The 12,958-nt window shown below is 30.8% G+C and overlaps 1 protein-coding gene across 9 annotated transcripts; it reads left to right on the forward strand.

Moving 5' to 3' along the window:
• Positions 1-5,896: 5,896 nt before the first annotated feature.
• Positions 5,897-11,676, forward strand: LOC133689830 (translation initiation factor IF3-4, chloroplastic-like). 9 transcript variants are annotated; one of them, XR_009841336.1, is made up of 7 exons: positions 5,898-6,237; positions 6,328-6,367; positions 7,820-7,875; positions 8,840-8,912; positions 9,011-9,829; positions 10,156-11,140; positions 11,321-11,676. XR_009841336.1 is itself a non-coding variant. In XM_062109895.1 (5 exons), exons 1-4 carry the CDS (start codon positions 6,002-6,004, stop codon positions 10,200-10,202), a joined length of 534 nt encoding a protein of 177 aa, XP_061965879.1. In that variant the 5' UTR covers positions 5,897-6,001; the 3' UTR covers positions 10,203-11,140; positions 11,321-11,676. The 9 variants fall into 9 exon arrangements, 1 of the variants encoding a protein (XP_061965879.1); XR_009841335.1 differs by having other exon boundaries at positions 6,333-6,367; XR_009841337.1 differs by having other exon boundaries at positions 5,903-6,237; positions 6,333-6,367; positions 9,619-9,829.
• Positions 11,677-12,958: the final 1,282 nt, after the last annotated feature.

Genomic DNA, 12,958 nt, shown 5'->3' on the forward strand with positions numbered 1-12,958 from the left:
TTCTTAACTAAAAACACTTCAGTTTAAAAATACAAAATTAAACTAAAAAAAATATTTTGTCTCGAGCTTGATCTATTCTTTTAGACAATGTAAAAGCAAAAAATTATTGTCAATGAACTCATCTCATTGAATGAAATCATTTGATATGAAACTTGATCAATTTGATAATTGAAATATTGATAACCAATAACTTTTTATCTATTCTATATATTCTTGACGAGTTTCTCTCTCATCTATCTAACACAATAACTGAAAAATAAAACAAAATGAATTTTAAAATTAAAATAAAAATTATTATGAATTTAAGATCGACTATGCCTTTTATCTTTGTTTTATATTCCAATTCTTTATCTTTTAATCTAGTATGTTTATCATAATTTTAAATCTAACTATGTTATAGAATGATGTTTGAAAATAATAATAAAAAAAAAAAAGCCCAGCGTTTTATTATTCATGTAAACAATGAAGTTCCATAAAAAAAAAGCTTAGGTGTTCATATATTGTATAATGATTTAATGAAGATATTAGTTGTTAAATGCAAGGAAAAAAAAAATCTCTCGGCAAGTTTGCAGGGAATGATCTCTAAAAAAAGTTTATTATGTATTAAAAGGAACACCAAATATTTATGGTTAATGTGGGACATATTTGGTGTTGTTGTATTATAAGTTAAAGGTAATATATATATTTTTTTAATAGAGTTTAAAATTATGGGGGATTGTTTTTTTATTTTTTATTATTATTTTTTGGTGGATTAATAGAGAAACACAAGGACGCCCCAAGTATTTGAAATCCAACTGACAACTTCCGGCTCCGGGTCGCATGAAAGGAATGATTATACAAGGACAAGATCGGCACTTCACAATACCTTCCCTAAACTCCCCCCACCGTTTCCAAAACAAAACTGGGAGACAACAGGTTTTTTCTGTTTAGTTTAGCTGGTGCTGGCCTAACCTCTGGGCCCCACTTAGGTTTGGTGAACTCACTTCCTTCTCTGTTGGCGGAATGTCAACTAACCTCGACACTCACGTGCCGCTTTACTACTCAACCTTTTGTGATTTTGATTTCCCTTCCTCGGCTTTTTTGTTTTCTCCACGGTTTTTTTCTTTTTTAATATTACGGGTTAATTAAAAATTAAATTTTAATCATATGAGTTATGGATATAACATATTAATTATAGTTAATCAAAATTAATTTAATATATTATTATTTTAATATTAAAAAAAATTATTTTAAAAGTTTTTTAGTTAAATCATGTTCGTAAATTTAATCAGATTATTCATGTTGCTTTTTTAATATTATAGATTATTTGGATTATTTTTGAACTCATAAAATCAATTGAGTTATCATGTCAAATCTAAAAAACATTTATTGGATTCATTTAAGTAAGATTTTTGATACAATTCTTAAATACTATTATAAATTTTAAGTTTAAGTTTAATAATTGTCTTTCAATTATTATTTATTTGATTTAAAAACAATGATACTAATAGTAAATTATTTATAAAAATTTGATTGAAATTATATGTTTATTATTAAAATGTTTAAATAGATTTAGAACATAATTTTATTATATTTATAAATCTTTTAGCTTTTAATCACACGACATGTAAAAATATTATTTTGATTTTTTTTCTTAACTTGCTTTAACAATTATAATTATTTTTTAAGATAGAAATAATGTTTCTAGTTAAAAATATTGCGTTGTCTAAGATAAATAAGAGATATATTAATAGAAAAATTTATATTTGTAAAATAAAAAATTTAAAAAGATTATATTTTAAGGTTTAATAATAATACCAAAAAATTTCTAAAATCTGAAATTTTTTTATATGTTTGAAAAAGTTTAGATACACCGTACCAAACAAATGTAAAAATACAAACTAGTTCAATACATAATTTAACTAATGAAATGTCCATAATACATGAGTGGTATGATTTTAATTATTTGATTGTCTATTATTAAATTAATTTTGAGAAATTTGATTGTATCTATATTTTTTATTATAAACTAACATGCGTGCTCAAACAAAAAAAATAAACCTCTTCACATACTTATGTAACTCAAATTTAATATAAATAAATTTAAATTATAAACTTTTATATGCTAAACCTCTTCACATTTTGAATCTATTTCTAATTAGTTAACAATCATTTTATATTATACCCGTAGAATACGAACATGCCTACCCTGCTTAATCATTTGTTTGATTTCAATTTTATATTAAAATAAAACATATCATTAGAAATAAACCAATAATACAAAAATTTAAACATATATATGATAAATTTCAATTTGCACCATGAGGATTATATGATGTCTCGATTTTACCTAAAACCTATGGTTTGTTTTAATTACCCCCACATCCTTCATTACTGTTCCAATAAACCCCCACATTTTTCATTTTTGCTTCAATTTTCCATAGTTTTTAGATCCGGCCAGGTCCAAGACCTAGGTTCCAGGTTTTAACCGGGTCGTCCGGGTCAATTTTTTTTTAAAAAAATCAAAACGACGTCGTTTTAGTAAAAAAAAACACAAAAGCCAATGAGTTGCAACCGAGTTTTTGACCGGGTCTTGTCGGGTCACACCAGGTTTTTCCTTCCCCCGTTTTTTTCAACCCGACCCGGTTCCAGTCTCGGGTCGGTCGGATCCCGAGTCGACCCACCAGGCCGGGTTTTAAAACTATGCAATTTTCCCTTCTCCATCTATTTTTGTCGAGAATAGTAACAGAAAATGTTGTGTAAATTTCAATTTTGTCCTTGAAATTTATAAAATATCTCAATTTTACCTATCGAGTAAAGAAAAAAATAAATGAAATGAAATACACAAAAATAAAAATAGAAAGTCAATTGAAAAGTATATTCTATAAAAAAAACAAATGTGGTAAAATCTGAGATTGTTAGTTTCTCCAGAAATACCTCATTCTTGCCATGCTTTAATTCTCGTACAGCAACATAATGGTGAGTTGATGTTGTTGTTAATTTCTTATCGTATTTTTTTTTTTATTTTAGTTTTATTCTTGTATTGTTATTTGTCGGAGGATTGGTAGACAGTGTCGGTGAAAAATATTATCATAGTTGTTTTGCTAAGAAAATATATTTTTAATGTTTTTTAATCCCAAATTGTTTACTCTTATTTTTAGGTTGTATTGAGATATTTCATTAACAAAATTAAAATCTATACAAACTTCTAATGGATGGAAATAAAGAATGCAAAAATATAAAAGATGTGGGCTTTGATTGAAATAAATCAAAGGTTTTTGGTGAAATTGAGACAGCCTATAAATATGAGAGATGACAAATTAAAGTTTATCTTATATTACGATTTCAATACATGATTTAGGTGTTATTAATATGTTTTTTTAGCAAAAATAAATAAACTATAAAGAGATAGAATTGATATGATTTGATCGACTTAACATATTGAAAGACAACCCAAACAATCAATAAAATGTAACTTGACTTAAAAAATGCAGGATGACATTTTTTTTTTTAATATTGAAATAACAACATATTAGATCGACTTGAATTAACTTAAATTAACTTGTCAAATCCATTACTCAAGTCATGACACCTTGATAACTCTTTAGAAAGCAAGTATTTTTTTTATTAAACCTAATTCTCAATTGACCTAATATTAAATGATGAAATTGAAAACAAAATTCAATTAAAAAATAAATTGAGTCAACTCGGGTTAACCTGCCAAACATAGGTCATAAGACTAAGATAACTCTATAGAAAGCAAATTGAAACAAATAATGAAACTCAATTTCTAATTAGTCTAGTGTTGAAGGGTGAAATTTAAAAATATCAATTAAAAAATGACACAAAAACCGTCTGAGTCAATTAGCTAAAAAAGAAAAAAAAACTACTAAACAAAAAAAGATTAATTGAAAAGAAAAAAACAAAGAAAAAAAAGCCTACAAGAAAATAAAAACTAATAAAGAAAAAGAAAAAAAATCTGAATTAACTGGGTTGACCCTTCAAACCAGGTTAACCCGTCAAACGTGAGATTCGTGTCATGAAAGTTTGATAAATGATTAGGAAAAAAAATTACGGGTTAACCTAGAATTAGCTAGGTTAACCTGTCAAACCTGTAATCCGTGTCATAAAAATTCGATAACTAAATAGAACAAAATCCAACATGAACAAACTAAATTAAACGAAAAAATTAATTAAAAAGAAAAACCAGAAAAAAAAAATATGAGTTAACCCGTCAAACCCGGAATCCGTGTTATGAAAGTTTCATAACTAAATAAAAAAAAATTAACATTAACAAAAAGAAATTAAACAAAAAAAATATTCATTAAAAAAACAAATAAAAAAAACTTTTTAAAAAAGCAAAAAGTGAAAAAAAAAGACAGCTCAGCTTTTACTGTATACTACACTATGCATTAACAAACTAAATTTAAAAAAAATCAATTAAAAAGAAAAAAAAGGGGAAAAGCAAAAAAAAATACCACTAAACAAAAAAAAAGATTAATTGAAAAGAAAAAAAACAAAGAACAAAAAGTCTAAATGAAAGAAAAAACCAATGAAGAAAAAGAAAAAAAATCTAAATTAACTGGGTTAACCCTTCAAATCAGGTTAACCTGTCAAACGTGGGATTCATGTCATGAGAATTTGATAACTGATTAGGAAAAAAAAATTTACGGGTTACTTCAGAATTAGCTAGGTCAACCCGTCAAACCGGAATCTGTATCATGAAAGTTTGATAACTAAATAGAAAAAAAATTAACATTAACAAACTAAATTAAACGAAAAAATTAATTAAAAAGAAAAACCAGAAAAAAAAAATCTAGGTTAACTTGTTAAACCCAAAATCCGTGTTATGAAAGTTTGATAACTAAATAGAAAAAAAATTAATATTAACAAAAAAAAATTAAACATAAAAAATATTCCTTAAAAAAACAAAGAAAAAAAATGACTTAAAAAAACAAGCAAAAAGAAAAAAAAAAGATAGCTCAGCTTTTACTGTGCACTGCACTGTGCATTAACAAACTAAATTTTAAAAAATCAATTAAAAAAAAAAAGCAAAAAGCAAAAAAAAACTACTAAATAAAAAAAAACAAATAACAAAAAGCCTACATGAAAAAAAAAATTATGAAGAAAAAGAAAAAAAATCTGAATTAACTGGGTTAACCCTTCAAATCAGGTTAACCCGTCAAACCTGAGATTCATGTCAATGAAAGTTTGATAACTGATTAGGAAAAAAAAATCTACGGGTTAACCCAGAATTAGTTGGGTTAACCCTTCAAACCAGAAATCCGTATCATGAAAGTTTAATAACTAAATAGAAAAAAATTTAACATTAACAAACTAAATTAAACGAAAAAATTAATTAAAAAGAAAAACCAGAAAAAAAATCTGGGTTAACCCGTCAAACCTAGAATTCGTGTTATGAAAGTTTGATAACTAAATCAAAAAAATTAACATTAATAAAAAAATTAAACAAAAAAATATTTATTAAAAAAACAAAGAAAAAAAAACTTAAAAAACAAAGCAAAAAAAAAACTTAGCTTTTACTGTAAAAAAAAAAAAAACTAAGTTTTTATTATGGACTGTACTATACCATTTACAGTAAATACTGAGCAATTTTAATTTATTAGATAATAATAATAATAATGGCTTCACGAGGAGTGAGGATGGTACAGTACAAATTTGTTTTTTAATTTTTTTTGGTTAATTAATTAATTATAGATGGAATCTAGAATGCTAGAATTGGAGTTATGAACCCACAGCTAAATCGGGCCTTTTAAATTTATATGGGCTACAAGAAACATAGACTCAAATTTCTCTGTTAACGAGCCCAGCCAACAGTGATAAGCTCTGCGCCACTCCACTGTCTCTCACACACACTCGCTAAACTCACTTTTTTCTCCAAAAAATAAAAATAAAAATAAAAATAAAAATAAAAATAAAAACTCAGTCCGGATAAGGAAAGAATATCTCTCTCCGAAATTTGTAAAAAAGAAAAGAAGAAAAAAAAACGAAAATAGAAGCCATGGCTGGTATCACCAGCACTAGCGGCAGCAGCTGCTTCCCACTACTAACCCGTATCACCGCCACCAAGACGACACCGTATTTCCTGTCTCTGTCTGCTATTCGGGCTCCGATCCCACACTTCTCCCAGCCTCGTCATCACCTCCCATTACGGTGTCCACGGTCCTACGGTGACTCGCGGCGGCCGCAGAAGAGTGCTTCTGATGAAGACCAGGCTCTTGATAAATCTAGAATCAGGTGATTATTATTGTTGTTGCTGCATGCTTTTTTTTGTGACTTTGAAATGAAATGAAATGAATTGTCATTAGAGTTTTTTTTTTTTTGTAGTTCAGCTACTGTGAGGCTCATTGATCAGCAACAGAATATGGTTAGTTTTAAAATTCAAATTTTTTTTTCTGTTTGGTAGCTGAGAAAATGGAATAGAAAAAAATAAACAAAAAAGGAACTTTGAGCATTGTTTTCTTTTTGAAAAAAAAAAATTGATACCTTTTCTTTTCTTTTCGCCTTTTCCTTTTCACTTAAATTGCTTACGTACTTTTTTCCATCCTTTTAATTACGAATGTGATTAATTGCTGAACTGATTGTGAGGATTTATTTAAGGTTGGTGTGGTATCTGTACGTGAGGCAATTCAAATGGCTGAAGATGCTGAGCTTGATTTGTTATGTTATTGATTGATTTTTTTTCTTCAATTGTTTTTAAATAATTTTTAATTTCTGAACTCTATATGTATAAAGAGGAATATAGTTTGAACCGTGGGAAATGGGGCTGGCCCGGACGGCATTCTTGCTTTCTCTTCCTCAAAAAGTATTAGCAACCATGCTTAGATATATTTTCTTGCCTATGAACTTTTGTGAAAATGGCAGATTTTACATGGATGATGAAAATTAGGAATGGCAATGCCCAATTTCTTTTTTATATATCCTTATCAAGGTCATCAACAGTGAATTTGTCCAAGCATGAGTCGTGAAAGATTTTCCATACTCTTGATTAAAATTCATAGGGAATTGTTTGATTGTTTTGTCTGTAACACTTAACAGATAAGTGTTCTAGTTTATGCCCCTTCCTTTTTATATTTCTATATTTGCTGTCGGGGAGCTTGATAATCCCTTGAGTTACAGGTTTTAGGGGTGGCAGGATATATAACTAGGTTCTTTTAATCTGTTTAAGCCTGATATAAAACTTTTTAAAAAAACTCCTATTGGGATTTTCAGTACAACTTCTTTTGGGATTTGTATTCTTTAGAGCATGGATTTTGTATCCTGCTTTGATACCAGTTGTTTATAGAGAATCATGGAGGTCTATTTATTAGCGGCCATTTCTGGTTCTGCCATTGGTTACCTTGAGGGCATAGAGTGTTTGCTTTCCATAGGAGAACCTGTGCCCTTGTACTTGGTAGTTCTTTTACCAAATGCCATATGCCTTATCCAATGGTTACATTTTGACCTGTAAAGTTTATGGCCTGCCTGCTGGTCTATCTTCTCTTTAAAACTGAATCACTATGTCTTTTCAATCAGGCATTCAGCCATTTTTGGCTTTCTTTTCTTCATGTAACTCCTTAAAATGAAAGTGCACCACCCTATTTTTTGTGCTTATCCATAGATTTTGAGTTATGGATAAGGCAATTTGCTGGAGCAATATTAGGATGGAAGAAATTGCTTGTGTTTTTTCTGCTTGGATGGTGAATCCCATTTATTAGGCATGGCATTGTTCAAAATCAATGCCCTGTACAATTCTACAGTAGATATTCTCCTTCAACGTCTGCATTGTGAGCATTGCCAGTTGAAAAGTGTCATAATCTTGATTTACTTCTTTTTTCAGCAAATTTAGATATGAACCGCAAAAGAAAAAGAGAGAACAGCAGAAGAAAAGTGCTGGTGAATGCCTCTTCTATTTTAGAGTTTGATGCTTTACTGCATTTCTAAATTCTCTGTTGTGAGAATGTATACTGACCAAATTGTGCTATTGAATGTTAACAAATCACATGTATTTAAAGGAGCTTAAAATGGGGTAAGTAATGTAGTCTTAACATGTCAACATGTCTTTTCATTTAGCTGCCATCTCATTTATCTTTATTCAGTTTGTAGCTTGCTGTGACTTTGTTAGTGTTTGTTCACCAAGTGCTAACTGTCATTGATAGCTACAAAATATAACCTTTTTTTCATGCTATTATGAAAAATCCTTGCTAAGGCACATTTTCACATTGATTAGCAAGTTGTTAATGTCCTATCTGAAAGTTGATATATCAACATTGCTGAAAGGAAGCTTGTTATTAATAAATAGAAAGCTAAGAAGTTAAATGACAAAATGTGGGTGGAGTCTACTTCCATGTGTATGTTGTTCACAAGAGTATTAGCCTCTTGGTAATGTGAAAGACATGATACAGCAAATAAAATTTTTGCCTTGTCTATGCATATGCTTTCGCTTCATTTGAGGTTGCATCAAAAAAAGGTAAGATTTACCATAGGAGCGGTTCTGTATTTTGCAAATTATGAAGCAGCTAGATACCACTTGGTCATGAGGCTGGTGGCGTTCGCTCAATTAAATTTATAAACGCCCTTCTTTATATTCGTTCATTTTTCTTCTTTTGTCAATATTGCCTGGATGGTATCCTCGCTATTGTAGGTAGAAGTTGGAAATATAACAAGTAGAAAACAATCATTCAGAAATGAAGCATACATGTTTCAAACTGTGTGATTTCTTCAAGATCTTTACTAGAATGCTCAAGCATAATTTAATTTAACTTATAAGCTATACTTATGCATTCTATGTTTAACTTACTTATGCATTCTATGTTTAACTTAAAACTAACATGATTACTCTTATTAATTCTATTGACAGTTACAACATTGACCAACATGATTATGATGTGCGTTTAAGAGCTGCTCGGAATTTTTTGAAAGATGGTGACAAGGTCATCTTTATTTTTCTTTTAACATCTATTCCTGCATGTACTAATTCCATTTGCTGGATTTTTGTTTTTGATTCGTCTATTATGTTTGGTTATTTCAGGTTAAAGTCATAGTGAACTTGAATTGGCGTGAAAATGAGTTCAGAAATATTGCAATTGAGCTCATCAGACGTTTCCAAAATTTTGTTGGAGAGTTACTAATGAAGTATTTGATGTGCTTATGCCAAAAAAAAATAACAATAATAATACACGATACAAGAAGATTGATGTGCAAAATATTGTGAAACTCCTAACGTCTCAATAACTGCTTTGAGTGTGATTGGATACTTTGTTGTGTTTCATTCTATTTAAGTGTTTAAGTTCTGGCAAAGGGTTAATAAAATGAAAAAAAACAAAAGAACAGAAAAATAGCCTGTTTTTTATGGGAGATTTTCTAAACCAGGCTGGACTAGATCTACATGTCTTAGGCTGACCAAATTTGAGAGAACAGTGCAAAATTGCTTATAATAATAGCAGTGAATATTAGCTTTTATACTTTCAAACGGACTCACTGAAGGCCATTCAGCAACAATTAACAATCGTGCTATTTTTTACCAGTATTTTCCCTGCATGTCATGTGTCTGTTCTCAGTTTTCATAATCTTAGAAATGTTGATTATTTCTTCATTGAATTTTGCATTATAACTTTCATTTTATGCTCTGATTTGCAGCTTGCTACTGAGGAGAGCAAAAACTTCCATGATCGGAACATGTTCATTAGTCTGGTACCAAATAAGGCTATTCTACAGAAAGCTCTGGAACCGCCCAAGAAAAAGGACAAGTCAGCTGCAAATGAAGTATCAGCTGGTATGAGTGCATGCAAGTTTACAAGGGGTTTTAATTATGGAATACTTGGCAGGTGCTCCCGATCACATTTTGTAGGTAAGTTTGGGATCCTGGTGTGTGTATAGCTTTAGTTTAATATGACATGTTCAACAACATTATTTCATAATTTTATTTTTTAACAAACTAACCCCTTTATAATCTGAATAATCATGAGGTTAGACAAGATTGTACTTATAAGTTCATTTGTTTATTTTTAAAGTTTGAAGCAGATTAGGGCACAGTGTAATGTTGGATCCTCTATAAATTCATGGCCACTGTGGTTATATGAGCATGCTGTTCCAAGAATGTGAATTTGTAATTGTTACAACATGGTTTCATATTATTTTTATTTTTATTTGTGATTATAGTTTGCCATTTTATAGGTCACATACCTAGGCAAGTAGTGTGTTGCTCAAAGGAGACTGGATAACAAAAAGCTGTAGAATGTAATGTATTTTTGAGAAAGTACAGTCGCGAGACTTCCTCCCATGATTGCTGGATAGGGTGTCAAAAAGTGAAGTCATGAGAACTTCCTCCCGCAGTTGCTGGATATGGTTTTTAATGGGAGGATTGTTTGTAGATGGTGACTTCATAGACACATGCAGTCAACTGCTCAAGGTAGTAATTTGGAGAGACAATTTTGTTGGGATTGGAAGCTTTAATCCCTTGGTAAAATAAATTAAAAAACCCGGGAAGATTATATCTTAAATTTGAAGAGCTTACAGGTTAAAGGAATGGAAAGAGGGTGACTGGCGGACAAACTTGCTTTCAAGTAATTGGTACTTCCAAGATGCTTTTGCCATTCCAGAGGTTCGATTATTCGCAACTGAAGTAGTTACTTGATTCCATGCGGTTTGTCTTGGCATTTGAAGTAGTGGATGAGGAGTGAGATATTATAGTTGGTTGAATAAGTGGTCGATGGAACAGTGTTTGTGATCTTCAAAAGTTCATGGGTTTGAGCAGAACAAGGCGAGGAATGCTTGTGGCAATTTTGGGCATTTGGCAGATATTGATGAGGACTGCTCAAGGACAAGGCCAGTAATTCACTACAAGTGAGCAGAAAGCTGAGGTTAGAGAGTTTCTTTGTTCAAGCTTCTTGCCAACAAGAACAGGGCATGGCAGCAAAGGTGCGTTGAAGTTGCGAAGAACAAGGGTCGCGAAGAACAAGGGTCCCATAAAATGACGAGCTCAGTAAGCAGGCTTAACCAAGCCGGGGTTTGTTTAGTTTTATGATCAGTGGAAGTGTTGAGCTTACCCAGACAGGGCAGCCCTTTGTACCCTTCCTTACCAGGAGGAAAAGCTTCTTTTTTGAGTAAAGCTTCAAGTTGGATACAAGATGTTGTAGCCGTGTCTTGATAAGAATACAAGGTTGGTACTTCACTTTCTTAAACAATGGTGCTTTTCTTTCTAGTGTCTTAGTTTTAATCTCTTAAATTGACATAAAAAAATGAACACAGCACTACCTGTGCCAAACTGCCATAAGCAAATCACGAACAGTTACATTGCGTGGATGTAGCAGGTTTTCACAAATACAAATCTTGTGTGCAGGTAGGAGAGGCTACACTGTCCAGATGGAGAAGCTCCAACATGCCCAACTAACGATTGGAACATGACTTGAGTTTAAAGTTCTTGCATTCTAAGCATGCTCATTCACGTGTTTTTCAGCTTGCATTAACAGTTGACGGGCAGCGGAAGTTTTGAAAGGGAAGGATTTGAACTGTACCAAGTATCACCGGTTGGCAGATAGTAGGGCCTCAGCTAATGTATGTATGTATGTATGTATGCATGTATGCATGTATGTATATGGGATTCTTAACTAGTAATTCACTCATAACAAGAAACTGAAAAGTGAAATATCTTGCGCTCCATGGAAATCAAATTCCTATTTATGATTTAACAAAGAATTCAATGTTGCAATGCTATTTCGTGCTGATAACCTCCTTGCCATAAATAAATAAAATAAAGTGAGCAGGAGAATGAAGTAATACCATTCCTCCCAAATTCTATCCATCTTGAATCTATTTTGTGTTGTTTTTTTATTTAGAAATGTATTAAAATAATATATTTTTTTAAAAAATTATTTTTGATACCGGCATATTAAAATAATAAAAAAATAATTTTAAATAAAAAAAATTAAATTTTTGAGAAAGTCTATTTAAAATGTAATCTCAATTGGCCTCGGAATCAACTCAATTGGGAAAATTTAATTTAGTATGAAAAACTTGTTTGCAAATTATTCTTTTTCATAATGAATAGCATTAGTCAAAAGAGAGGAAGAGTTGATCAAGTTTACAGCCATTACTGAAAGGCCTCCAGTAACTTGGTAGAGCCACGATTACCAAGAGTATTTTGAGCAACAGAAACAATTAATTAACAAAAAGCAATGAAAAAGAAAAGAAGCAGACATGAACTGTTTCAGTGTTAACCAAGAACTCGTCTCCGGCTTCCTTCAGCCTAAACAGCATGCGACTAACGAGCATGCATGCTTAACTCAAACGCCAAGTGATCTTCACTTGAAAAATTACAAAACTAGTACTGTGCCCAAATGTCAATCCCAAGTACAAACGTGGCCTAATCAGCCGTTATATTTCCCCTTTTCTTCTTTCGGTTTTTGCTAGTATAAGAACAACATTTGAGTTCCTATCCAAAGAACAATAAAATTCGAGTCCGAATCCATGCCCCTAGCTCTTCCTGCTGTAAAGAAAGTCGTTCAATTTGTTGTTGAATCAAAGAAGAACACACCCATGTCAATATTATTTGTTGCTGTGTTTATTTTTAGTGGTGGGTTTTATTGCGTGTTTGTTTTTGTTCTTGTATTTGTTATGGGGTATAATTTTTTATAGTAAAAAACAAGTGTAAAAGCTGTGAATTCATGCTTCTTCTGCTATATTTTTTTTCTTTTAGTAATTTTTGTCCTCCATAAAAAAACGAGAGACTAGTAAAAAAAAAAACAAACATAAGTGAAATTAAAGGGAGGCCATTAATTACTAGGACGTACAGTGTAAGATTTACTTCATTTTCCAAGTGTTTTTTTTAAAAAAAAAAAAATACAAAAGAGGTAAAATAAATTATCAAAAAACTAGAGATATAATACTGACACCGAGTTGGTCGTGGAAAGAAGGCATAAGAGAAGGGCACGGTAGTTGAAAAATAGACGAAGCTTAACTTCAAGGCAATGGCGACTCT

The sequence above is a fragment of the Populus nigra genome, chromosome 3 (assembly GCF_951802175.1).
Source record: "Populus nigra chromosome 3, ddPopNigr1.1, whole genome shotgun sequence".
NCBI classification, from domain to species: Eukaryota; Viridiplantae; Streptophyta; class Magnoliopsida; order Malpighiales; family Salicaceae; genus Populus; species Populus nigra.